Here is a 27,752-nt window from a genome sequence, read left to right as displayed (position 1 = left end):
TGCAGCAGGAGAACACAAGGGGATGGAATCAGCTGCATGAAATAATGTGGTTTCTTACTGCTGTTTGGCCCATGGATCCTGGGGGCCTTTCCAACTCTCCTCACCATCCTGTCAGCCACAATGCTGTCATTCTTCTGTGTTTATTGCAGGGACACAGACCAGCATCTGGGACAGAGGTTTCTTGCTTGCTTGTGTTTCTGCTGAGTGCAGGGTGGTGGCGGCGCTGCTGCTGGAGCTGTGGGTAAGGCTGAAAAGGGACTTGAGGCAGTGAGGTTTGATGGGGATGGTGTGAGCCTGGCCCTGACATCAGCAGAGCTCACAGGGAAGATCCCAGGGCTCATGTCTGGGTCAGCTGTGGGGCTGTAGGGTGTGCAAAGTTCTCCCTTCTCCTCTGTGAATGCTTATCCCTGTTTCTTACAGACTGCTGAGCAAGCTCTGATGACCTGAAAAGGAGCAGTTTAAGACCAGCCTGATGTTCTAAAGAGTGTGTCCCTGTTCCAGTATGTCCCACACGAGCCTTGTGCTCTCATAGGTCATCCCTGGGAATCCAGAGGTGATGAAGGGAGAGGGAGGCTCTGATTTCCTACTGGCAGTCTTCTCCCATCTCTTGGTTTCCTCTTTGCCTTCCCCATATATTCTGACCCCATTCTTCTTCTCTGTTGTATTTTTAACCCATTCCTTCTGCCTGCCATGTATCTGATTGTTTTCTTTCCATCTTCCCCACACAGCTTTACTCTCTATTCTTCCCCATTGCCCAGTTTTATCCCTTGTTCTCTCGAGCCGAGTCCTCCCTTACACACTGAGGCACCTACTGCTGACCTGACCAGGGAAGTGCCAGCAATTAGTGGCTGGAGATGTGGCCCTCGGTGGGGCTGAAGCAGCACCAGCTTGTCAGAGCTTTCCCAGAGGTTGGGATTTGGTACTGTTATGGTTTGTGAGTTTTTTTCTTTCCCTTTTTAGACTCCAGCACTGTTCTAGAGCCTTTTCCAAGAGGTGAGGCAAAAGTGATTACTGTTATGTTTGCTCAACCTTAACTACAGCTGTACAAACTTTGTTTTTCCTCCTTAGGAATTATTACTCCAGTAAAAATTAGAACAGTTTACTTGTTAGTGCTATTACATGGTATCATATGTTTTTCTTGCTTTCCTTTTTGTCCCTTCAGCCCCTATTTTTCTTTAACAGAGACACTGCATTTGGGTTCTGGAGCAGCAGATCCACATAGGCCCATACAGCCCAAATGATCATGAATTGAGTTAGCAGCCAAACTGGCTGGGAATGCTGTGGAAATGTTAAAGCCATTTCCTTTGAAACGGACGACTGAAAAAATAGAAAATATTATTCTTACTATTTAGTCTCTTCTGTAAGCGAGCAAAGCAGATGTCATGCAGGTGGCATCCTTCCTTTATGGAGATGTGGCTTCTTCAGCTGTCCTGAGATGGGTGTTCAGGCTCCAAGCCAAAGGTATAACCCCCTTGCCTTGATGGATATTCTCTTCTCCCAGGTCATGTCTCTTGCCCTCATTTCTTTTCTTCCAGGTAATGTCTCAGGAGCTGAAGTTGCATCCTGATCCATCCCCCTTGTCTTTGCTAAACAGCAGTGGGATGAATAGTGACCGAACAAGTCCGACCTTATGATCTGACAACAGTAGGAGAAGGGAGGAGGGATGGTTTTAAATGAGAACGGAAGATTTAAATGAGATTTTGGTAGGTCCTGGCACAGGCTGCCCAGAGATACCCCATCCCTGGAGGTGCTGAAGGCCATGGATGGGGTTTGGAATGGGATGGGCTTTAAGGTCCTTTTCAAACCAGCTGTTCCGTGACTGTGTGCCAGTCCTGTACCTGCTGTGGCTTTGTGCCGCAGGGCAGTGCCTCTGTGCAGGCTTTCCCAAGCCCGCTAGATGGCAAACACGTAAAAGGTTTGTTCCTCTGCTCCTGGCCAGGGCTTGGTCCTGTTTGCAGTGCCAAGAAATGGGCTGCATAGTTTTTTTTCTTCTTCTCTTCTCTCTTTTTTTTTTTTCCCTGGGGTTGTTCTGTACCAGCAGCCACCGGCTGTAGGTCTAGTGCAATCATTTACATTTCCAGCTCCTTTTGTATAACATCAATACTGGAGAGTGTACAAACTGCTGAGCTGTTTACAACTGTGCCGGGGCTCTGCCGTCAACAGCGTGTGCCTGCATTAGCAGCGTCCAGCTGGGCTCAGGCTGCTGCTGGACTGCAGGGAGCAGCCCAGGCTCTGTTGGTTTTGGCTTCTTCCAGCTGAACCCGGCCCTGATTCAGGATCAGGAAGAAGAGGAGAGAAGCAAGGGGTTTAACGTGGGAATTTGTTTGCCCTGATGTGCCGTGCTCTGGGTTTGCCCATCTCCCAGGATGCTGGGGGAGCTCATCTGCTTGCTTTTTGTATTCTGAATCTGTATCTATGTAGGGTTATTCCTGTATGGGGGCATGAGAGTGGGCAGAAAGCACCAAGTCCATTCCAGGTGTCCCTGTTCTCCCTGTGATGCTGCCCAAATACCCTTTGACATGCTGAGTGCTGCTCTGCCAGTGTCTCAGCCTTCATTCTTTCCCTGGCTGGATGTAGTGAAATCAGATGGGATGAGCTTGGTGCTGCTACCCAATGCTTCTTCCCAGCTTTGGTTTCTGGAGCATTTCATGACCTCAAAGACCTGGGCAGCATCTTCCCTTCATGCAAGCTGTGACTTCTGATGGTTCAGCAAAGCACTTGGAGCATCTTGTGCTTCCTGAATGCAAGGGAACTTGGATCTGCCAGGCTGACGTGTGCCATGTGGTGCAGAACTGCTGCTTCCTCTAAACTGCTGCTCCTGAACAGCATTTGTCTGGGGAACAAGACAGATTTGTCTGGTAACGTCTTTGCTACTGCACCATTCAAAGTGCCAAAGCAATGGAGGAGCTTGGTGGATACAGGTACTTGGGTTGTGCAAAAGAGCTGCCTTTGAGAACCCCTCCAGATTTCAGTTTGTATCTTGGAGGACTGAAATATCGTTGCAAGTCTATTGGTAGTGCCTGGGAAGAACACGCTGCTGTGCCTGTAACACAGTGAGCTCAGGGGGTGTCTGGAAATGGGAGCTTTGACCCCATGCCCTGTTGGAGCCCATCGTGCTTCTGGCCCCTGTCTGGAGGATGGTTTGCCCTGGGGCTGGCCTGTCTTCTGGCTCCAGTGCTGTGGAGTGTCCCAGCTCTGAGATGAATGAATGCTTTGGATGCACACCTACCTCTGCCTGGGGGAAGGATTTGAGCCACTGGATGCATCCACAGAGCTGGGGGGGAGGGAGAACATGCGCAGAGCTGAAAAATGCTAAATTGCCTATGAATGCAGTAATGCTTTACTGTGGTTCTGGGGGAGCTGCTTAGTGCCCTGTGTTAGGGTGCCTGCTCTGCTGTTTTACCTCTGTTGGGTATTTGCAGAGGAGGAGCACCTGCGTTTTGATTCCTGCCTTGACCCCACTCCCTTTAAGTGCCTGTGCTGTGCTCTCTATGCTGCTCCTGTCTCGTTCCATTCTGCTGTGGCTCCAGCCTGGGTTAATCTGTCATATGGTTTTTAACCAGCCCACACAGACAATAAAGCATCTCCAGTCTCTGGCCTCATTCTCCTGCCCTGTAACCAGCAGCAGTTTGGGTGTGAGAACAATGGTGCTGTCTAACAGACCTGATTTCATTCTCTTAGGAGGCTGCAGGTTTGCTTGCTGGAGATAACTGAGTTAGCTCTGTTATCTGGTGGGCTGTAGCTCTGGATACGTGTCAGTTTATTTTTGTGCTATTAAAAAGGAGTGTGTTGCTCACACAGTCTGTTGTGAATGTCCTGCGTGGGAGCCAGCCTACAGGAGGGAGCAGGTGAGGGATGTGCCTACTCTGCTGTGTGCAGCAGGGTGTCTGGGTTCTGCCTGTGCTTCCCAACACCCAATGACATTGAGATGGGGTTTGGAGAGGAGCAGAGCAGGTGGGAAGGAGACTCTTCCACCTCTCTGGGCATCCTGTTCCCTGCCTGCCTTGAACTGGGCAGCCCAGCACTGGGCCCAGTGCTCCATGTGCCCTCCCCAGGGCAGAGCTGAGAGGAGAACTCCCTTGCTCTGCTGACCACACTCTGTGCGATGCACCCTGGGGTCCCATTGGCTTTTCTGGCCACCAGGGCACGCTGCTGGCTCATGGTCACCCTATGGCCACCAGGACACCCAGGTCTCTCTCTGCAGAGCTCCTTTCCAGCTGCACAGCCCTCAGCCTACACTGAAGTTTGTAGTTGCATCTCTCCAGCTGTGGGACTCTGTATTCATCCTTGTTGAACCTCAACAGGTACCTCTCTTTTGGGGTGTGGAGAAGCATATGGATAGCAATGCCTGTGTGCTACAACTGCTTTATCCCCCTGATTCTGCCCCAGATGTGTATTATAACTGCCTTGGGTATAGTTAGCACGTGTCTAACAGTGCACCTTGTTGGTTCTGTCAGGGCTGGGTTTGCAGGGGAGGCCACAAGAGCTTCCCGCAGCTCCCCCCGTCCTTGGCATCATCTGGCACTGTCAGAGTGCCTTGACTCCTAGGGACATGGCTTCACTTGCTGCAAGCCTCTCTTCCTACCCACCAGGCTGCTGTGTAGTGCATAGGGATCACAGAGCAGATTAAGGGCTTAAACAGATAGCAGGCTTAATGGCTTGACCTCAGGACCTCTCCATCACCTGCATGGTGCAGCAGCCTGTGGGTTTCCTGGATGCACACAGGTGTGAGAATGGATCTGGAGGCAGGCATTGCTTTGCTGGAGAAGATCTCTGGCTCTGTTCTGGGCAAGTGGTCCGAGTGTATGTGAAGGGGTCCTATGGAGGCAGAGGTTTGTCCCTGTCTCTGTGTTAGGGGGGATGTGGGCCTGATGTTGGTCAGATTTATGGAGCAGGAGCTGCTGTGGGGCAGATGTGGGTCAGATCTATGGGGCAGGAGCTGCTGTGGGGCTGATGTTTGTTGAAGCACTGCTCATCTCCTCTCTCATAATGGGTGCCCTGGCACAATCCTACGTGCATCCTGGCTTGGTTGATGGGTGGGGGATAAATGGGCATGGATAGTGGAGCAGTGGAGAGCTGGAAATCAGCCTGTCCCTTCTTGGTCGCCAGGGACGTCCTGTTATTTCTCCTTGGAGCCCAAGCACAGTTTGCCCTGAAGACCACCTAGCACCTTATATCCTTGGTTCGAGTGTGCTGACAGTGCTTGTGCATGGCCCTGCTGCAAGGTCCCCTTCCCTCACATTGGTGTTTGCAGGTGCTGCTTCTTCTGGGTTTGCTATGAGGGATCTCAGGGGTGAAGGCTGTGTCCCAAAACCCTGCTGGGGACCGTCACCAAGCCCAGGAATGTCCATGGCTCCAGGTAGGACAGAGTGAACCTCGGGACAGCATGGTGACTCACTGCCCCACATCTCAGCGGTGCCTAAACCTGGTAGTGGGGACCAATGCTGAGGCAAGGCGGCTCAGCAGCCTTCCCCCCAGGTTGTTATTTCAGCTGTTGGAGCCTCGGCCGTGCCTGCACAGGGCTGACAAACACCCCGCAGGTGCTGTTTGCAAGTGCCTTCTCCCCTCCGTCTCACTCACTCCCGAAGCGCTGCTCCATGGGGGCTGCAGTGTGGGACTCCCTGGCTGCCCAGCCCCTTCCCTCCCGATCCCCGGGGACAAGCTGGGAATACACGAGCCCTTGTTGCCTGACTCCATCCTGACCCGTGCTGCTAACAGAGGCTGCCTTTCTGCAGGCTGCGGAGCTGGAGGCAGCAAGAACGGCCTGGCCACCAAACTCCAAGGCCTCCGGGGCTGCCTCTTAACCTGGAGGAGCAGCGGGTTATTTGTGTTGCTCTTGGCAGGGATGCCCCGGCCCTCTAAAACACAGAAGTGAATGTGTGCAGAGGTGTGGGGCGCAGGCCAGCACGCGCTGTTTGTGTTGGACCCGCCACGCGGGGAATTAGTTCAACTCGGCTGCTAATTGCATCTGAAGTGCGGGGCTCTGTTGAATGGATGTGAACATGCGATGGGGACAGTGAGCACGGCTGGGGGGGGAGGGAGCTCAGACCTCCTGAGACCCCTCTGCTCTCTAACACTCCTGCTGGTGTCAGCTCCAGTGAACCTGCAGGGAGTGGAGGTTTCCCAGCCCTGATCCAGCACTGCAGGAGCGCTGGGATGGACATGTGGTGCTGCGCCATCTACTTTAGGCTAGAGATGGTGAACCTGCAGGGATGAAGCAGGAAAGCAGCACCAGGAGGTTGATGGCAGCACTGCATAGCCCCCAGTGGTGTTTGTCTCTTGCTCTTCAGGCTACTTCCCCTATGAAGCTCCTGCTAGGAGCTTCCCCCACTGCCTGCCCCATCCCCAGGCTCTCGTGCCTGTAAACCCCTGTGCTCTGACTTGGATGAGAGGCTGTGAAGGATGAAGGGTGGAAGAGGAGGATTTTTTGCCCTGCAGAAGGGCTTCTGCTTGCACAAACGTGGGCAGACCTGCCTCTGTACCTCTGTCACCTCCTTGTACCTGGTCCTGCTGAGGCTTTGGCATGAGATAATGACACAGTGGGCTCTGATTTTGTCCTCTGTCAGTCCAGCTGTGCACAGACAGGAGAGGAAATGCCTTGGAAGCACCACCTCTGTGTGTTACGTTGGGCATTTCGGAGACCTTCAACTATGGTTACGTGCTGTAGGATGGTGTTTCCTTTTGCTGTCCAGCCACATCATTCTATACCATTACCCTTCATGGAGCATAGACAGATAGCAGCATCAGCTCTCTATCCTTAGGGTGGAAGGAGGATGTTGAAGGCTTTATCCTTTCCCAGAGCTGGAAGAGAACTTGAGGAACTGCTGTATGTGGCTGTGGCCTTTGGAACGGGTCTGGGAAGGGCCATCAGCCACCCCTGCATCTGTCCTCAGCTCCAGCATCCACCTCAGGGATGTGCAGGAAGAGGCCAAGGACAGAAAGCCCTGTGCAGGCAGAGGTCCCTGTGGGGACATTAAGAGCTTGATTTTCACCCCGTTGACTTGCTTTGTGTCTCTGTGGACTAAAGCAAGCTGTCCATCCATCTCCTTCGTCCTCTCCCACCCCTCGCTGCCTCCCTCTCCCCCCCCCCCCCCCCTCTTGTTCTTGGTTAGAAATTGTCATTTAAAGCCCAAACTCCCATTGTCCAAACTGGGATTAAGCACCATCTGTGCAAACTTTTGAGGCCATTTCTGTGACTGGGAGGAAACAGGATGACTCAGAGAGACATTGCGACACAAGATCAGTGGTGACCCAGGGTTAAGTGGGTGGATCTCAACAGCCTTGCTAAGCTCAGCCTGCTGAGGCACATGGCAAGGGAGCCAGCAGTCACTTTGGGAGGGCTGTAAGGTACCCCCTGATTGCTAGATGCTTCCAAATGGCATCAGGTGCTGAGCTTTGGTCCACCTGGTCCCACCGGTGGGATGCTCAGTAGGACTCAGCATTGGTGCAGCAGGTTGTTTGGTGTTGATCACCTCATAGCACACCTGGAAGGCTGCTGGCAGCTCTGGACTCATGCAGAGAGAGTGCAGAGTGCTGATAGCCCTGTATAAACCTTGACTTAACAAACTGATCCTCCTTCAGCTCCAGTGTCCTGAAGGAAGAAATCTGGGGGAAGAGTGGATATTTAGGTGGGAAGTCTAAGGGGATCAGCTGTTTTGAATGACTGTGATTGCAGGAGGTGGATCTGGATCCTAAATAGGGCATACAGCCATGTCCAAGGGGCAGAGCAGGGATCCTTTGAGTGATGGATGTGAATGTGGTGAGTGAATTGGTTTTGTTTTTTAGAGGGGAAAAAGGAGTTTCTAGCTTGTAACCTTCTCCCCATGAACCACTGTGAGTTGCTTCTGGTTCACCAGGACACCACTGATGTGCAAGAGATGATGCTGGAGCAGCTCACCATGAGGGCAAGGCAGGGCTGGACAGAGAGATGGAAAGAGCACCAGGAATGCCTCATTTGGGATCAAGTCGCTCTACTCCTGCTCTCAGTGCTGTCTTTGCCTGTTGCATTTGGATGGAGAATTGGTATGATGAGCATCAGCTCCGTGCTCTGCTGGGAGTGTGTGCATCTGAACCTGGGATGCTGTGCACATGCAGAAGGTCAGTCCTATGAAGTGACAACTGGGGCAGGAAGTGTTAGAGAAATAAGTAGCCCTGAATGAGAAGCTGTGATTAAGACAGCTTTACGCCCCGAATCCAACCTGAACAGTTACAATAACCCCAGAGACTGGTGAAATTATTAGGCAGAGCTTAAGTAAAATGATATGAAGACAATGCTAAGGCAGGTGAGATTTTGATTGGCTTAATGCACAAAGCCCAGAAGAAAAGGAAAGGAAAGAATTTCCCCTGTGAAAATCTCAGCTGGTTCCATTTCCAGTGACAGTCAAAGAGTTAAAGTGATATGTTGGGAGTTATGAGTGTTTATCTAAAAGAAAAGTGGCAGGTGAAAGGGATAAAATAACACAGTTCTTAAAGCAATGCAATATGTTCGAATTATCCGAGGATCAGAGCTGGAATTTGGAAGGTAATATTGGATAGAAGGAAATGGGAGATGGAGACAGAAATAGGATGGGGAAAAACAGCTTGAGGTGGCTTCCCCATTGGTTGCTGCAAAGGAAAAACAAAGGGGTTGGCATTGGGAGGACCACTGTGAAATTGTTTATTGGAGGGGATTTTTCTTGCACTTTCAGAATTAAGCTCAGGGCTTCTGCTATGTCAGGGTGCAGAGCAGACCCTCCTGAGCTGAGTTTGGCTGGGAAAACATCTTCGGTGTGTTCCTGTATGTGAGAACACGGCTGGAAATGGCAGCTGTGCTGGGATGACCTGTGAAACAACCATGGTTGCCTGGTGCTGAGATCCTTCCCTTTGCTTTCACAACCTTCAGGCATCAGTCCTTACCAGGAGCTCAGCTTTTCCTGGGCTGTTTCCTCAGGTCTGGTAGATCTCCAGCTCACGTTGGCTGAGAAACTTGGCAAGGGCTTGGGTCAATGCCTTTGGTCTGGCCAAAGGAGCTCAGGGTTGTGTTTGAACCTCTGTGTGCTTTGCAGGTATGACAGCATGCAGCAACCTTCTTTAACTGAGAAGAAGTTAAAAGGTCCAACCAAGAGCAGAGCATCACTGATGCTTTGCCTTCCCAAATCTGCAGGAAGCTCCAAGGTGCACCTCCATCATCCCTGCTTTTTTATCAGCATGACTTCTCCTTGCTGCAGCAGGTACAAAATTGAGATGGCAAAGTGACTTTACTGAGGAAAAAAAAGACCCAAAGGACTGATTTATTTTACATCTAGTTCAACTCTGAGGTCCTCCCAGATGTTCTGGGTTTCTTGGTGGCAATTAAATGGCTGCAGATTTTCCTTGACACGTGATGAGAGCAGATGGTGCTTCTCTTGTTTCTTGACCAGCGAGGCAATGCTTGGACTTAATAGTAGACGGCTGACCTGGTTCTGGTTCCTGGTCTATACTCCAGTAGTCTCTGGTGAATGGAGGTTCTTTAACTGGTTGTCTGCTCACTTTGCAACCTTGCAGTGATCAGACCCTCTGTAGTGTCTGTCTGCCATGCAGCTCTTAGAGCCTGGGTCATCTGAAGAGACAGGACCCTGCATCTTCCAGCCCCTTCCTTACTAGCTCCTGCTAGAATGATTCTCACTTGTATTGTAAAGACTCAGATGTCTTGAGGCTGAAACCGTGGGATGTTCTTCTTGGAACAGAGAGCAGCTGAGCTCTCCAGCCCTTCCTCTCTGCTTGGAGCTCACAGCCCAGCCATGACCCGTTCAGGTGTGCTGGGTCCCAGTTCAGCCCCCAGCCTGTTTCTCACTTTTCCTTGAAGCACATTCCCCGGGAGACATCAGAGAGAAAGCGGGTTACCCTACAGCAGCCCGGACAGTGCCATGAGAACAAAGGGACCGAGAAGATCAACCACTGCCAACCACAAGTGTTAATGGTCAGATCTGGGAAGGATCTTCTTGCCAAGTCAGGACCCTGGCAGGAGGGCTCCCTTCTGTGTGACCCATCGGGATGTCCACAGGGCCTGGTGCTGGATGCCAGCGGGATGCAGTGCTCGGCTTCAGCCCCTTCTTCGCTCTTAGTCTCCATGGGGTGTTACAGTCCAGCCTAAGGCAGGTTGCACAATTTATTTTCCTGTACTTAAGGCAGGATTTTGGCAGGCAGGGCTGGGAGGCCTCTCCGAGGAGCGCTGGCCAGGCTCCCTCCTGCTGCTGTGGGATCCTGCTGCTGTCAAAGCTCTGCTCTGCTGGGCATCCTGCAGTGCTGTGCTGCACATCTGAGCAGTGCTTACCCCAGTGTGGGTGCTCCTCTGTCAGACCAGACCCATCCTTTATGATGGGCAACAAGGAGGTCTCATTCTCCTTTCTGCTCATGCAGGGAGAAAAGCATCTTTCTTCTCTGGCTCTATCCTCTGTTTCTCTTCATCACCTGCATTCCCTACAGGTGATGTATGTAAGTGCATTGCTTTGTGAGGAGGGCAGCAGAGTGGCTGAGTGTTCTGGAGAGGGAGGATGAGATCGCTGGGAGGGAGGGAAGCATTCATGTCCAGCAAAGGACATTGAGATGATGTGGCCAAAGCAGCTGGAGAGAAATATGAGCTCTGCCCGCGAGCTTGGCCACGTCCTGCTCAGCTGCTCAGGTGGCACATATGAAGCCCAGGAAGGATGGAGCAGCTGGGATTGAATGCACATCGACATACACAAAGGGAGGGTTTTTCAGGAGAAGAAGGAAGGAGCAGAGATGATGGTGAAGTTGGTGGGGAATGGGAAAAATCCCCACGGAGCAGGGTGGGGAGGGCTTGAAGGGGATGTCCTGTTTTCACCATGATGATCTTGAGCTGGCAGTGGGATGTTAGGATGGTTTATGCATTGGGGTGGGGATGTTGGCCCATGAGTCCTCAGAGGAGAGAGTGAGCTCAGCAGGGAGAGGGTGGCAGAGGGCTGTGCCAAGCCTGTGGGGCTGGCACAGTGGAGAGCATAGGGATGGGCTCTTGGCTGAAATACAGCAGGCAAGTGACACTGGTGGTGTGGGGCAGGCAGCAGCAAGTGGAATCTTAGAGGGGTGCTCAGGGTTGCGCCATCTCCTCCACCCTCCATCCCAGTGCGTGCACCAAGAGTTCCCCATGTCAGCTGGGCTTGGAGGTCTTCTCCAACCTCAGTGATTCTATGGTTGTGTGTGGAGGAGAGAGATGGCACAGCCTCGCAAGAGGCTCCATCCGAGGTCACAAAGGAGCTGGCAGCTCTCTGTGCCTTGTTTCAGTGTGGGGTGAAGCACACCTCTGTTCCACCACTATGCTGGGAGTTGTGGGGGACTGGAAATGGTCCTGGGGAGGGGATGGGACTCAGTGCCCTCTATGCACTGCTGGGAGCACCCTGTGGGCAGCTCTCCTTTGAGCTGAGGGCTCCTGAGAGCCCAGGGGAGCCTGACTGCTAAGGAAAGAAAACCCCATGGCTAATTCAGCACAAACTCATTATTTAATAGACAAAGTCAATATGAAAAAAAGGCATTTCCCTTCCCTCCCCAAAATTTACAGTTATGAGAAGAGCCAGAGAGCTGCAGAGCCAGGCTATCTCTGGGTGACATTTACAGGGCTCAGCTTTCATAGCAGCTTGAAAAAAAAAGAAATCCCATATGTGCAGCAATTATCTACACGCTGATCTGGATTGTCTTGTTCAGCTTTGGCCCTCATCCTAGATGGACAAGGAGCAGAACGCTTGGCTAGTGGCCTGAGGTCTGTGGCCTCCTCTGCATGAACTGGAAAGAGGAGGAACAGTCTCCAAGGTACTTGAGAACGCGCAGCCTTGGGACCTAAGGAGATGGAGAGGGGGAGTGCAGCTCAGATCCCCGCTGGAGGCTCAGTGCTCTGCCCTTGGCCAAGGTGAGAGAGGTGAGCCTTGTTTGATGCTGCTCTGAGCTCAAGATGGAAGTGGCTCAACACTCTGGATTGGGGTCACCACCTCCTGGTGCCCTTTGATGAAGGTTTTGGGAGCTGGGGGACATCAGGTCCCTTGGTGCTGGCCTCCCTTGTCCCACGGTGTGGGGGAAGCCAGCAGGGCCCTGCTCCAGGCACGCGGCTTGGCCCCAGAGCCACAGCCACTGCTGCATCAAGTCAGTTGTCAGAAGCCTTCCAGCCGGACGCTGTCTGGAGACCTTCCAGCGACCACAGGCTCTCCCCCAGCCCATCACTGCCACAGCACAGACAGCATTTAATGGATGTCTGCGTGTTCCCCTAACCTTTCCCCTCTCTAGATGAAGCAGGGAATAAAAATAAGCCCGCAGGTTTGTGAGGACCCCCAGCCCAGACGGTGATGGCCACAACCCTGGGCTCTTCTGGACCAGAGTGGAATGGGCCATCTCCAGGTGTGGAGCTCCCACTCATACATTACTGCTCAGTGAAAGCAGTGCCATCCCACACCAGCTCCTTGCAGACGTTCCTCTTGGCTTGAGGTGCCAATTTGGGGTTTTTTCTTTGCTCCCTTCTGCCTCTCAACTCTCAGACAACTGCGTGAGGGAAGAGAGAAACTGGTTCAATTTCCACCTCCCCTCACAGTGCCCCACTGCTTATTAGTTCTCCACATACTTCGTCCTGCAGCCCAGCAGCAAGGGCTCTATGCTAACCCGATCCCAGGCAGAGGGGAAGTGGGAGCGGGTAGGACAGCACGTTATCCTCATGGCACTGCTGCAGACCAGGCTGTGTGGAGAGGGATGGCACGTCCTCCCATCCCAGCAATTGCTTCCATTTCTACTTCTGCTCTCCTCACTAGTGACTGGGATGGGGACGGGCTGTGTATCATCTTATCCCCAGGAGCCCTCACTGAGTGTGCAGAACGGCCCCTGGGGAGATCATGTGGAGGAAGAGGAGGAGGAGAGCTGGCCGTGGGATGATGGTGAGCAAGGCTATGGAAAGAAGGAAAAGGAATCCCCTGGGATTCCCTTCCTTCTCCCAGCCTGTCCTTGGATTGCAGGTACCCTGCTTTGCACCAGCAAGATGCTGAGGCTGGGAGGTAAAGGGCTTTGCAAGGGGACGGGGAACAAAGTGGGAACATCATGTCCCTTGACAGCCCAGGCAGCTGCTGAGGAGCTTCTGTAAATCACAGCAGCTGCCAGAGCTGCTCCAACAGCTCATCAGTGCCCAGGAGGCCTCAGAGCATCCCCGAGGCTCTGTACGTGCACACTCTGTCCACTGACAGCCCTGGATGGGCTCTCCCTGCCTTGTGATTAACACCCACGGACAGTGCCACCCCGTCCCCATCTCCCCATCCTCTGCAGCACTCACAGCTGCACGTCCTGGCTGCGCTCCATCACCTCCCAGCCGTGCTCTGGGATGCTTAACACAAGCCTGTAACAAATACAAACGATTGTGACAGAAGATACCCGGCGCCTAACGCTACTCAGCCTCAGGTTTAACCATCTCCCGTTTGCAATGCTCCGGGGTCAGTGTAGAGCATCCGATGAGGGCAGGCAGATCCCTGCCAGCTGTGAGGTCAGGCACATCCCTGTTCTGGCTTCAGCAATAAATAAGCAAACCGACCAGAATAAAAAATAACAATGATTGCTTTTTTTTGTTTTTTTTTGGGGGAGGGTGGGGGGAGTTTTTTTTTTTTTTCTTTTTTTTTAAAACTTTAAATATATATATTTTTTTGCTCCTTTCTTTTAAAATCTCTTCCTCCGGGGCTCTGTCTCTGTATAGAGCTGTGCTCTCCCTGCAGTGTCTGGGTCACTTCCTCAGTCCTGGCCATGGGGCAAGAGAGAAGCAGGGTCAGTTAGAGAAGTTGGAAGGGACGGCTGCTCCCCTCCATGCATCACCGGCACGTGTGGATTTCCACCACCCGATGGCAGGGTTTGCACTTGACAGAGCAGCACCAGTGGAATTTACAGCTGCACCTTTCCACCACCTCCACTTCGTCCGTATGGAAGCCCCGACCGCAGCACATCAGCTCGCAGCCATCGATGCCCTCGGAGGTCTTGTTGCACTGCCGGCCGCTGGTGCCCAGCACCCCGTTCTTGAGGTCGTGGTCACAGAAGTCAGGACTGGAGTCCAGGTAGACGAGATCCTCGTCCGTGTGTGGTTTGAACTGGGAGTTTTTCGGCACCAGCACTTTAGTGGAGCCGATCTCGCTCTGCTCCACCTCGGTGGCACCATCGAATTTCTCCTTCAGCACGTTGCCCACTTTGCGGAATGGGGGCATGGCTTTCCAGCACGTCTTGAACTCACATGAGCCTGACACGCCGTGACACTTGCACTCCACCCGCATGTTGTTCAGGATGGCCTGAAGGAGCACAGCGGAGAAACAAGATGGGGTGGTGAGTGTGTGATGTGTATGGGGTATGACATGGAGTCACAGCACCAAACAACACCCCGAGTTAGAAGCAACCCACACAGATCCCCGAACCCAACCCCTGGCTGCACACAGCACCACCCAATCCCAAACCCTATGGCTGAGTGTCCCAGAACTTCCATTGAGGGGCTGTGCCCACTGCCCTCTGGGGCACAGCCTTCCCCTAACCCACCCCCCCAGCCCCATGACCCTGATGCAGCAGTGACTGCAGACCCCATGCAGACCCCCATCCATTACCTTCCGCCCTGCCTCATTGTTGTGGAGGTTCATCAGCGCTCTGTTGGAAGATGCCCCTTTGCTCCTCTCCCTGACATCGACAAAGGACTGTGAGAAGGCCACGCCGTAGGCAATGTTGTCAGAGCAGCCGGACCACTGGAAGCCTAAGGCACAGTGCAAGGATGGGACAGATGAAGTTCACCCTCCTCAGCCCTACTCTTGCTAAAACACTGCTGTCTTGCTCCCCAGGCCAAGGGGTGGGGGAACAATGTACCCCCGAAGCTATTCTCCCTGGTACCTTTTCTGCAGCACTTACATGGACTCTCAGTAGGCTTTAAAACATGTTTTTATATATATATATTTTGCCCTTTCTCTAAAGGGTGGCCCTGGAGGACGGGCATTTTTTGTGCATCATGTTATCCCTGCTTTGCACGCTCACCCTGCGGGCTGCCGCCTTGCACCGTGCGGTCGCATCCACACTTGTCCAGCTCACCGCTGCTGCACGCTCGGGTCACGGCGAAGGCCACCCCCGCTGAAGAGATGGCGTAGACAAACGCTGCCTCCCGCGTCCCTGCAACAACAGTGGAGAAAGATGGCAGGAAGCTCGAGGGGGTTTTGTGCATCGAGATGGGCTGCTCTACCTGCCCATCCCCACATTTGGGGTGCCCCATGCAGCACGATCATCCTCCCCACCTCCCTGTCATGATCCAAGTATGGCAAGATGTATTTGTTTGGTGCCAAACCCAGACCAGCAGACACCACACGCTGCTTGCAATAGTGACAGAGCTGGCAGCACATGGATGTGATGGGCAAGGTCATAACGCAGCAACGGGAAGGATGCAAAAGCTGTATTGCAACATGGGGGGAGCTTTCATGGTGCTTGTAGGGCACTTCTGCTGTAAAACCCCTCCTGCATCCAAAAATGTCCTATTTCCTCAACCAAACTGGGGATCACCCCCTGCAGCTGCAGATCCGTGGCATCATCACGCACTGTTCTGTTGTTCCAAGCACCTCCAAAACTGCAACACAAAGCGCTCTGCAGAGCCCCCCGGGCACAGCAGGACATTCCTGTGCCCACCTGCACAGTGGCACAAAGAGCCCATTTGAGAAGGGGGAGAAATCTGGATGCAAACACGCGGGTGGCTCGGCCAGGGACCGCGGCCGTCAGCTCTTGCAAAACCCAAATCCCCGCTGTCCTCTGAGGTCGAGGGTGGCTGAGGACACGGCCCCTCCGGCTCCAAAGAAGCAGGGCTGGCATTTGGGGTATGCTAGGGCTGTTTCAAGGTAGGGGGTGGCTCGCCGGTCGGGCAGAGGGCAGCTACTTTGGTGGTCGCAGCCCAGACTTTGGTGGCCAAGCAGCAGTGGGCTGGGGAGGGCTCAGCCAGCACTGGGCCTGAACCGCCTCCAAGTTAATCGAGGTTAATAGTAGGATCGTGTTGGTCGGTTTTGCGCTGTGGCTGACTAAAAAGAGGCGACTTTTAGTTTCTGGTATTTCTGGTATTTCCAGTCCTGAACCTTCACAAGAAAGAGATCTTCACCCCTGTGTGGAGGGGAGGAAAGTCAAACAGGGAGCTGGGGGCAGCCATGGCCTGCGTTCTGTGGGATGGGAAGGGACAAGAGTGGCACCCCAGGGGAGGGAATACCGCTCTATGGGGGTGGAAGGAACCTTCCCCTCCATTTCTGCACCCTGGCAGGGTTTGGACCCCCAGGATGCCTGAACCCAGGCTGGGCTGTGGGGCCTGGCCATAAATCTTCACTGCTCTTCAGAGGGTCTGGGTGTGCTGTTTTACTCTCGCTGGGCGGCAGAGGGCTGTCCTAACATGAGAGCTGCTCTGCTTGGCAGCAGTCACTGCTTCGGCGCTGCTCAGTGCATCCAGCACCTATGGATGCAGGATGAGGAGCTGGGGCATTCAGCCTGCAGAAGGGAAGGCTCCGGGAGACCTCTGGTATTCAAAAGGAGCTCATGGAAAGGAGAGAGTGCCTTTTTAGATGGGCAGATAGTTACAGGACAAGGAGAAATGGCTTTGACCTAAGAGACGGCAGGTTTATATTTGACATTAGGAAGAAATTCTTGCCCCTTCCCTGGATGTGCTCAGTGCCAGCCTGGATGGGGCTCTGGGCAACCTGATCTGGTGGGAGGCAACCAGCCCACAGTAGGTCTTGGAAGACCTTGGATGATGCTTAAGGTCCCTTCCAACCCAAGCTCACCTTGTGTTACCACCTTGCCAAAGACAGGCAGGGTGTCCAGCGTGGAGCAGTTCCAGCGGCGGTTGCGGAATTGATACTGGCACTCCTCAATGGCCAACTGGGCTCCGCGCCGCACCGAGTCCATCACCTCCAGGTTCCGTTTGCACATCTGCACCTGGCGCTGGATCAAGCCCTTCAGCTTCTCGCAGGTCTCCTCCTCTGAGATGCTCCCCACTGAAGACAGCTTTGCCAGGTACCTGCCGTGAGAGCACAGCTGTTAGGAGGTAAGGGATGGGGAGCACAGACCCAGGGGCACAGCAAGGAGACCCAACCTGTCATCCCCTGTGTAGCTGAGAACCGCTGCACACCTGGGTAGCCTGCAACGTGTGCCTCCACAGGTTGCATTTCTGCACGGCAGACAGCAAGCACAAGGAAAACAGGCAGCCTTCTGCAGCCTCATCCCCTGCCTCTCCGGGAGCCCAGCTGCTGGCTCCCCTTTGCCTCTGTTGCCTGCATGGAGGATATTTTCAGTGTTGTCTGAATGTGCCCGGTCAGGTCTCCTGAGTACCGGCACATCGAAGCGCTACTAGGAAAAGCCAGAGGTCTCTGAAGTCAGCCAAAACAAGCAGGACAGCCGCTCGGCTGCCAGCTCCAGCTGCCACACAGCTCCCACACTCATCGCTGACAAACATCATCCTCCAAACCACTTCCATCACCAAACCTGCTTTTAGCACGCTGGTCCGGCCCCCAGGAGCTGCCAGCTCTCTGTCAATGGGGGTTCAAGCAGGGCACTGAGTGCCAGGTGTGAGCTGATGTGGCAGGTTATAGGACTACATGGAGGTGACCACTGCCCCGTCCTCTGCAGGGCATGCAGAGAGCTGCCCCTTCTCAATGCAAGCTCATGGCATCGCCTCATCTGCCCTGAGTGATGGGAGCACCAAGCGAAGGCTTTTCGGAAGCCTCATTCCTCGACTCTGCCTTTCCCAGCCCTACAGAACTTGTGGGTTTTTTGTTTGCTTGTTTTTTTTCCTCCTCCTCTGAGTTACGACATCCTGTGAAGGATTTTGTCTTTGAAGCACTGCTCGCCTCTGAGAAGTGACCATTCAAAAGTGGCTCCTGCTTCCTGCCCATTCCCATGTGTCCCAGGGGTCAGATCTGCTGACTTCAGCCACAAGATCCAGTTGTCACAGCCTCTTCCTCCCATTAGCTGTGCCAGCCTGCCCCAGGAGGAGAAAGCAGGATTTTCTCTCCTGTGCATCAGCAGAATTATTCACCAGCTTGGTTTCGTGCTTATAGAGATGGTGAGAAAGCAGGGTTGGCTTGCAGTGTCCGTGGGGAGTCTGCATGGCTGGCTGTCAGAAGCATCCAGCTTTCCTCATGCATGGAGGTCACTTGATGCAATGCTGCTCGGGCAGTGGGAAGTGGCAGGCAGATGTGGTTTCAGAGCCAAGCTCTTTTCTAGCCTTTATACCAGCCAAGCATCTTTGCCCAAGGCCTTCAGCTCCTTCAAGGGCTCAGCCTGCTTGCAGAGGATGAGCTGCATAGACCAAGAAGACAGCAGCAAACCTCCCTTGATCATTCAAGATATTGGATGCTGGGTCCCCAACAGCTGGATGGGAGGGAAAAGGGCTATCATTTTAGTTGGTGCATGGGGAAGCTGATGAACACCAAAGCAATCAGAGTTATCCTAAGGCACCACAGGTCAACTTGGAGCCTGGAAAACAAGAAAACTGCTTCCATTGCTGAACCACAGGTGGAATGGCCACGTTGACTTCAGCTCTGCTTTTGGAGGGAGGCACCATCTCCTTTTCTCATACATTTCCCAGCTCAGTGGGATTCTTCAGGCGATGAGGAGCTATAAATTCAAAGCACACATGAAGAGAAGTGTGACAGGAGCCTTTCAAGCCTTTCCAAGTAGATGCGCCTGATAAGACACCTCCCCAGAGAGCATGTAATGGTATTTGGGATGATAAAACAAAGGACAACGATGCTTCAAAGATGGATACAGCTCCCCAAGAGCAGGTCTGGTAATTTGTTTTGCAAGGCAGGGAAATAAGGTGAAGTTGTCCAGAACAATTTCTGGTCTCTTTCCCCCACCATTCCTCCTCAGAGATGCTCCCAGTCTGCAGTGCACAGAGTCCCTCGGTGCTGGGGAGCTCAAGCAAGACACCGCACCCAGCACTGCAGGGTCACCATGGAAGCCCCATTCGAGCCCTGGATTAGGACTTGAGGCTCACAGGCAGCTTCAAAACAGTCCTGCTGGTGGAAAAAAAAAACCCAAATAATGGCATATTTCCTTCCCTTTCCAAGACTGGGCAAAGAATGTTTCAAGGGTGCGAGCTGCTGCCCAAGCCATTCGTTCAAGTCTTGTCTTCTTGCTTCATCATCACATTTGTATTTCTTTTCTCCTGCCTTCACATCCAGACAAGTCACTCACAGAACAAGCTCCCTTTTATTAAAAATCACTGACTTAACACAAAACCGACAGAAAGCCCTTCCTTTTTTTCCATCCGCAGCACGCAGATCAAGGTTGAAGTCCCATAATTGGAGTATTTGCAGTTGATCCACTCTGCGAGATGGCAAAGAGGGAAACCTCAAATCCCAGGAGATCTGAAAAGGCGAAAAAGCCCTACTTAAATACAAAGAACGATGATAATTTTTGCCATGGGGGTTGGTAGGTAGAGCCAGAAGGAGTGGAGGGAATCCATGGAGGGAATTCCCTGCTATGGGGAGGTGGGCAAATTGGAGTCACGGACTGATCCTCCATAGAGGTGGTTCAGGGAAGATACACTAGATATCCTGAAGTTTCAAATCAGAGATGCTGAGATGAACTCAGAAGGTTCACTCTCTTCAGCAAATGCCCTAAATCATGGGGATACCTGCCAGGCTAAGGTCCCAAATGGGATGTTGCAGGCTAAGCAAAGGCAAAAAAAAAAAAAAAAAGGAAAGGGGAAAGAAAGCAAGAAAAGAGAAATCATTGGTCCTGCACCCTGGGCATGGGGCTGCTGGAGAGCTTCAGTATGGGGAGTAACTGGTCCAGCTGACAGCCCTACAACATGACACGTCCCTCCCAGCCTGGCCACCCCACTCTGGGATTAGATGTCCTTCCTCTCCTTTGCTTGTAAATGTAAACCACGATGCGCAGTGTCGTCATCCGAAGGCCTGTCTGTTTCTTCCCTGGCAGAAAAGCAGCTCTCCAGCTTGGTTGTACATATCTCATCTCTGGATTAAAACCATGTTTCTCACACCCTAATCCCCACCTCCAGCTGCCAGAGCAGTGTCCCATGAGGAGGCAGTGTCCCCCTGCCCAAATTGGGGCACACAGCACAAAACAACCCTCAGATGCTCAAACTTCGCCCCCCCCTCCCAGTCCCCCTACCCCGACTTTGGACATAGGATGTGTAGAAAACATCCTTTCACACATCCTCCTTTGCTCAAGTTCAGCAGAAGGAATGGCTGCAAGAGGAGGCAAGTGCACGACATGGGAATTCCCCCGGTGCAGCGCTCGGGGCTACACCTGGGTTGGAGAAATTCTGATGAGTTTTTTCATTTCAATCGGAATTTGCAAACATGCAGAGAGAGGAACCTTCTGCGGGACTGGTTTGATCTCACCCAACTTCCAACAGACCCTGGGCCGCTTTCCATTGGCCAAGAGATTCAATTAATTCTTTCCCCCCCCCCCCACCCCTCCCCTCTCCTTCCACCCCTCCAACCACCCTGAGTAATTCTGTGAAAGCACAATACTGGCTCCAGTTCTGCTGAGCCAGGCAGATCCTGCACGGCACCTTCCCAGCTGCACACCGCAGCCGCTCTGTGCTGGAGGGATGCATTCGAGCTCACCTGCAGCAATGGGAGCTGAATCCCAGGGCTGAAGGAGATCAGCTCCTGGCACCCAAAGCACCGCCTGCCCTCCGCCCAGCCTTGGGAAGCACCATTTCTGTGGGTTTGCAATGCTTCCAAGCTTTGTTTTATGGAAAGAAAGAGGTGTTGTAAGAGCCCGTGGCGTTTATGAGGAAATATAGAAGAACCTCCCGCAAACTGCTGACCTCCGGGGGTTGCTCAGCGATTTCCCATTTGAAGAAAGCCCAAATCCATGGCTGCAATGCAATTCTTTCCATCTAGAAGGATGAGTTAATTGGGAAGACAACAGCTCCCAGCAGCGCAATGCAAGCATTTGTCACTGCAGTGCGAAAATCTTCTGACTCATGGAGTCACCACCAAACAGTGCAAAAAGAAGAAATCTGCTTTTCTCCATTGCTTGTGTTTGGAGCTGAGCAGATCCTGTCCTTGCATGACCTGCAATGTGAGTGAGATAGAACCACCCCATGTCCACCCTCCCTTGGATAAACCTGTGCTACTCTGTATGAGGGTATATTTTTATTTAAGGCTTCACTGGGGAAAGAAAAACGCTATCTATCATCAGTGAGGAGCCAGGGAGCATTGATCCCTCCTGCCACGAGCTAAACTGGATGGAAGTTCAGCATCATGATTTGCAAAGGCCTTTGCTCTGCAGGATGCAATCCTTAAAGCCATCTGTTTTCATATCTGAGCTCAAAACACAACCCTAAACATGCAACATCCCCAGGGCGAGCAAAGGAGCTGAAAGCAAAGAAATTCTCCATTGGACCCAATCTGAGCAACTCTGCCAAAGTAGATGTGACTGGGGAGTCATCCTGGTGCTGTCTTTGCACTGAAAATAAGATTGCAGGGAGGGGAGCAGGGATCTGCGGGTGCAGACGTACCCTGGAGCTACTTGCACCTGCTGAATGGTGCGGGGCACCCGAGGGGAAATGCTGGACTGGTTCCTCACTGGGTGGGAAATGGGAGAGTCACAATGACAATGCGAAGAATCCTGCATGAAATGGGACTGAAACAGGGTGGGGGTGAAGTGAATTTACGGCTGTCAAAGCTGGGGAGATTTGTCTTAAAAATGGAGCCTGGCTTAAGATCAGAGGGATGCGAGCAGAGGACCTGGGTCTGCTTCACCTACACTGCACATTGACACAAAGCAACACAGCATCAGAGCTGAGGTCTGCACAGGCTGAGCACTGAGCTGGGGTTTGTGGAACACCTTGGCATACTCAAATGAATGGCAGCCCCAAAACCCCAAACCTTTTCATCCCTCTCTCCACCCCCCGGAAGCAGTTGCTGTTATCCAGGCTTGTTTGGACACTTGCAAAGTCTTCAAGCTTTTATTTTTCATAAAGGTTTTTAAAAGCCCAGCTGCGCTCCTGGCCCTTTAAACTGAGTCTGAAGCACAGATGGAAGTTTTAAACCCCTGTAAATAGGGGGTAGATGGAGCTGCTAGTGGCACACCCTGCTTTGAGCCTCCTCCAAAGCCACTTTTAGATGTGTAAGAGCAGGAAGAGGGAGAGAGGCTGCAGCAACTCCTAGAAAACACAGCAAAAAGGGCCCTGCCCATGAAGGACCCCCGTGTCACTGATGCTTTTCAGACATGGGAATCGACTCTCGGGTTCAAGCAACCCAAAACTGCCACAGACACAGCAGCAGGTCCAAGAGCTGAACGGAGGCTGTGAAATGAAAGGTGCTTTGGGAATAGCTGAGTTTCTCTTCGTGTATGAAGCACATCCCAGGACTCCTCCAGTGGGACCTTCCCATTACGTACATCACAACCAGACAGACCTCAGAGCACCAACCACTGTCCTTCACTTAACATCAGATTCTATGCTGGCAGGAAAAGCTTTAAGGCTCCCTGAGCCCTGTAAAGGCAGGAGGAAAAGCAAGCCTGAGGCTGTCATTAGAAGGAGAGAAAAGAGCATCACTTTGGTTTGGATGACAGAGAGGTTTTTTTGGATAGGCAGAAAGCCAAACAGCAACTCCCCAAACACAGGCACTGAGAAAACACACCTGAGGTTCACTTCCCAGCCAGATAGAAGGATCTGGGTCTGCTTAATGGAAACACTTGGCAAAGCTGCTTCTATTGCACAGCTCTGTGCAGCACGGCGATCCCTCCTGCCGCTTCCTTGCAGGGCACCGGGCCCACGGCAGGGAACCTTCAGCTCAGGTGTTGCAAGTAGCGTCTCCAAAGCACTCAGGGAATGCGAGTCCCGACAGGTCAGGAGGAGCTTTAGAAAAAGTCTCGTCTTGTGAAAGGCACCTCGAGCTTAATCACCCATCCAGCAGGTTTCTGGATAAGCAAACTTCCCCGCACGCTGCCATCCGCCTCCGCACGGGGCTGCAGAGCTGCGCACCTGGGGAGGTACCAGCACCTTCCAGCCGGACCCCGCGCCGTGATAGAGCCCAGTCCCGAGCCCAGCCCCAGCTCGGCCGAAGCGCACTCATTCCTCGAATATCTGATCACTCCTGGGTTCCTTCTAACTCCATTTATTGCCTCTGGCAGCCTTTGTTTCTTGATGTGAGGAGATAAACAATGGGAATTGTCTTAATCCTAAAGGTGAAGGATAAAAAGCACCGAGCGGGGGACGATCCCTTTTATCACGATACATTTGGAACATCAAAAAACAAAACCGAAAAGCCGACCCTTTCTCTCAAACGCGCTGAAATGGATCTGTTTTTCCTCCCCTGTTGGCAGGAATGAACCCTCCGCTCTCCCGCAGCCGAACCCCCCGCGCCCACCCCGACGCACCGTGAGCGGCCGCGCACAGCCCCATCTCTGCCGCCGCACCGCTCCTCGCTGACCTCACCGCTGCCACTTAACCTCAGTTCCCCCTTCGCCGGACGCTTCCCCTCCTCGGGAGTGTTTCCCTGTCCCGACCCTGCGGGAGGAGCGCTCGCACCGCTCCCCGCGTTCAGCTTAAAGACCACCTCGAGAGCGGCTGCGATCCACCCACGCTCCGCCAGAGCCGCGCGGGGTGCAAGTCGCTCCATCTGGCGAAGGAGGGGGAGGAAGGTTGAGCGCTTCACGCATCCCATGCGGACACCAACGGGCAGCACTTTTCCCACCGGTGGGATGCACCAACACCACCAGCCCGGCGCTTCCCAGCCTTAGGGAGGGAGCATCCTTCAAAATCAGCGCACCTACTGCAGCCAACAGGAGCCATCTCGGGATGTAGAAGCGCTCCTGAGCTCCAGGGCTATGGTGGGAACCACCGGGACGTGCTGTACCTATGGCCCTGGGGACACCCAGGCAGGACATGACACCAACACGGGTCCCCTCTGCGCACACCAGGAGAGCACTGACTCTCAGTCTGCCATCAATGGTGGGAGTGGGAAAACAGCGTCTCCCCAAAGAAGGGATGAACGGAGCAAACACATCGCCTTCGTTCAGTGTTCTGATGGAAGGTGCTGTCATGCCCCATCCCTCCTGTCCCAAAGGTCTCCCCCAGAAGAAGCTCTTGGTGAACGGTCAGGAATTTTCCAGAACTATTTCCTCCTCTGTTTACCTTCCACGTTCGTTCAGCATTTGCTCAGCGCGTTCCCGATGGCACCCGGCTCCTCCATAAGCACGGCAGTCCCCGTGTCCCCGCAGGGTGACAGAGTGCTGGGCTGCGCACTTTGCCTACTGCTGGTCCCGGGGTCAGCACCCGAACGATCCCCGCTTGCCTTCCCGCTCCCTGCCAAGTCCTTCCCGGCCCCGTCGGCCCCATGGGGCACCCGGCCAAGCCCCAGGCCCCGCTCTGACCCGCCGGCCCGACCTCACTTTCCCAGCGCAGCCCAAATCAGTAATTTAAGAACAAAAGGTGGACGGGGGCTTCGGCGCCCACCAAGTTATCCTATAACCAGGCTGGAACAGCCGGCGAGAGCCGGCATCCCCGCACCCACCTGCACCACCCGTCCCCGCGGCTCCGGGACCGCGCACCGCGACCTCCGTCCCCCGCAACGGAGTGATGCTGCCCGACCCCGGCGGCACCTGCTCGGCAGCCCCCGCAGAGCAACAAGTGCCGGAGGCGGCGGGGTCACCCCTTCGCCCGTGGCTACTCACAGCCAGTTGCTGGCGTTGGCCGAGAAGGTGGCGAGGATGATGAGCAGCAAGGAGCGCAGGAAATACTCCGGGCTCATCCTGGAGGGCAGGCGGGGTATGGTATGATGCGGTGCGGTGCCCCCCGCCCGGCCCGCGGCCCCCAGAGCAGCCGCCGCCGCAGGTGGGGGCAGGCGGAGGCGGGCGCTGCCCGGTGGATGCGCCCGCGGCGGCCGCCCAGCCCGACTGTCAGCTCGGCCGGCCCATCCCGGGATGGAGCGGAGGGCCGGGGGCGGGCCGGGGGCGGGGGCAGTCCCGAGGGCGGCCCCACATCGCTGCTACTGGGGCGGGTCTCGCCGCTGGGGACACCCCCGGGGCGGGACGGCAGCGAGGACGGCACCGGTGCCTCTGCCATCGCTGCGCCGTGCCCGTGGTACTGCCCCTCCGCTGCTCCCGCGGAGCCTTTGGGGTTCCCCATCTCGGGTTTTCCTGAGGGTGAACAGCGGAGGATTGGGGATTCCTACACGTTTCGTGCTGTCGGGATCGTTTCCATGTGGCTCTGAGAGCAGAGCTCGGGATGGAGCCTGGAGGTGCTTTGGTTTTCCATCTTGGAATCATAGAATGGTTTGAGTTGGAAGGGACCCTAAAGGCCATCTGGTCCAGCCCCCTGCACTGAGCAGGGACACCCACAGCTCCATCAGCGCTCAGAGCCCCTCCAGCCTGACCTTGGGTGTCTGCAGAGACAGAACACCACCACCACCTCTCTGGGCAGCCTGTTCTTGCTGGTAGACACCGCAGAGATGGCGTTCCCTCTCGTTCCATTGTAGGGCATCTTCCAGATTTGGTTTTTGGAGGGTTGAGGATGACACCTGACCACAAACCAAGGACTGAATCCACACTTCAGGTTATCCAGAAAGGCCAAATGTTGGGGACCCCGGTAGCTCCCAGCAGCCCAGTTCCCCATCCCTGCATGCCCATCCCTGAGGCCACGAGATGCAGCAGCAATGCCCCTCTGCTCCCCATCCCCATATCTCCATCTTTCCCCCCCCAGCCCACATAGCCACAAACAATGTAAAGCCAAGGGCAACACGAGATGACAGGAGACGGCTGCCTGGCATGAAACCTAAGATCCCAAGCACACCAAATCTTCTCCTGTCAATGTTATTAGTAAGGTCCATTACTAAAACCTCTTGCTCCCATCTCTAAAATCTTGCCGAGCTGGTTTGGAGCTATTCAAAATTCCCTTTGTCTTTTTCAACTCCATTTTCCTGCTCATAGCGAGGCTGGAGCGCTCCTATCCAAAGCACGGCAACTCGCGCTGTGCTGCACACACGCCTGTCTAAGTGTATTACACCTACTTTAAAATCTCTGCATTAGTTCCCTGTCAAAGCGAGGATTTAATTTCCAAGTGCTTTGACGTATTTTCCAGCTCCTGACAGCCTGCAGCCCACCCTCGCCCAGTCATTCATCTGCTGTTGTGTTCTCGCTGATTATCCCGGTTGGAAGTGGGATGTGGACTGGTGGGCTGTGAATTGGAGGTTGTTGCTGTGAGCCCCGAGCAGGTAATTCACTGCAACTGGAGCTGATTAATCTGGCTCATTGGGTACGGCAAAGCCATGGCCTTTCTCTTGCTTCTAATCACTGTAAGTGTTGAGTGAAGGCATTGGGAAGGCAAAATCTAACTGAGAGGCGGATGGGTAGGGGAGGCTGGAGGGATGTGTGGCTGGATGGAGCCATGTCAGTGCACTCTTCCCCCTGTTCTTGCTCACAGAATCATTAAGGTTGGAGAAGACCATCAAGGCCAACTGTCCATCTACCACCAATACTGCCCACTAAGCCACGTCCCTGATGGGGTCATAGAATCATTAAGGCTGGGAAAGACCTCCAAGACCATTAGTTCCAACCACCAACCCTCTCTCTGGGCATTCTGATGCCTCTGGGGCTTATCAGGTGGGACTGAAAGACCTGGAATCATTAAGGCTGGAAAAGACCACCAAGATCATCCTGTCCAACTGTCCACTTACAGTATTGCCCACTACACCACATCCTGATACATTAAGGCTGGAGAAGATCAGCTGCTGTGGTGGTCTCAGCCATGTGATGGGGAGAAGGGCTGTGAGAAAGGCTGAGGCAAAGCTGTGAGGCTGCAGGGGTTTGCACTGAATAGAAACAAATTCTGTTTTGAACTGAATGGAACATAAATATCAGACACTTAGCAACAGTACATGTATTAATCCTGTCCTGGAGAAAGGAGAAGCTGTTCTGAGAGCCTCCAAAGCAGAAAACACAGGACAATTGTGCTCCTTTATAGAAACTTGTGGTTTTTCTGATGAAATTTATTTCAAACTATCCAAACATTTCAGAGCTGCTCTGATGACTGCTCAGGGAAGGTGCTGTATACGAGCGCAGCTCACAAACAGAAGCAGCTTTACCAAATGAAAATTGCTCTGACAAAAGAACTGTGTCCAGTGCATTATAAACGGAAAGCGAGCGGTCGCCGTAAGCCGTGCTCACCTGGTTGGTGCTAAATAGGGGACGGCGGTCAGGAGAGAATCACGGAGTGCAAAGGTGGGTTTTCTAAAGCTGTGTGGATCGCAGAGCACTTCAATGTGCTGGTGGGTTTGAGTCTGTTTGTGTGAGTTCTCACAAGCCACAGATGCAGGCATTCAGTACTAACAGATCTGCTGCGCCATCACCTAAAGCCCAAAGCTGTGTATATTCTCTCTGTGTATTCTCAGGTGTGGCACTGGAAGAGGCGTTGGGATCCACTGTCCTTCCTTTTGGATGAATGCACTGTGAAAGTTTCCCTGGGATAAAGGAATGTGAGTTCCTATGGTCAGCTGAAGAGCATCCCTGAATGTGGTGTGTTCAGCCCAAACCATTGTGGAAGAGCCACCAGCCATAGGCATCCTTTATCACGGGGCTGGCGCTGAGCTGTCCCCTGGCTTGGGCTATCTCCATAGTAGAGTGGGTAGTACTAGTGATAGGTGGACTTGCTGGTCACAGAAGACTTTTCCAACCTTTATGATTCTGTGAAAGCAGAATCCAAGGTTTGGATTATATCCCATCTGGTTTCACTGCTCCCCCAGCCCCATCCAAACCAAACAGCACCGCCAAAACAAACCTCAGTC

The 27,752-nt window shown here is 53.5% G+C and overlaps 1 protein-coding gene across 2 annotated transcripts; it reads right to left on the bottom strand.

The window, feature by feature from the left end:
* Nucleotides 1–11,452: 11,452 nt before the first annotated feature.
* Nucleotides 11,453–24,885, bottom strand: WNT4 (Wnt family member 4). Of its 2 annotated transcripts, none has more exons than XM_015882390.2 (5): nt 24,646–24,885; nt 16,764–16,999; nt 14,995–15,126; nt 14,577–14,719; nt 11,453–14,270 (listed from the first exon to the last, which is right to left on the bottom strand). In XM_015882390.2, the coding sequence occupies exons 1-5, from the start codon at nt 24,720–24,722 to the stop codon at nt 13,803–13,805; spliced, it is 1,056 nt and encodes a 351-aa protein (XP_015737876.1). In that variant the 5' UTR covers nt 24,723–24,885; the 3' UTR covers nt 11,453–13,802. The 2 variants fall into 2 exon arrangements, with proteins under 2 accessions (XP_015737876.1, XP_015737875.1); XM_015882389.2 differs by lacking the exon at nt 24,646–24,885 and adding an exon at nt 23,350–23,746.
* Nucleotides 24,886–27,752: the final 2,867 nt, after the last annotated feature.

Source organism: Coturnix japonica, chromosome 21 (assembly GCF_001577835.2).
Source record: "Coturnix japonica isolate 7356 chromosome 21, Coturnix japonica 2.1, whole genome shotgun sequence".
Lineage (NCBI taxonomy): Eukaryota > Metazoa > Chordata > Aves > Galliformes > Phasianidae > Coturnix > Coturnix japonica.
This window is presented reverse-complemented; position numbering and strand designations above follow the sequence as displayed.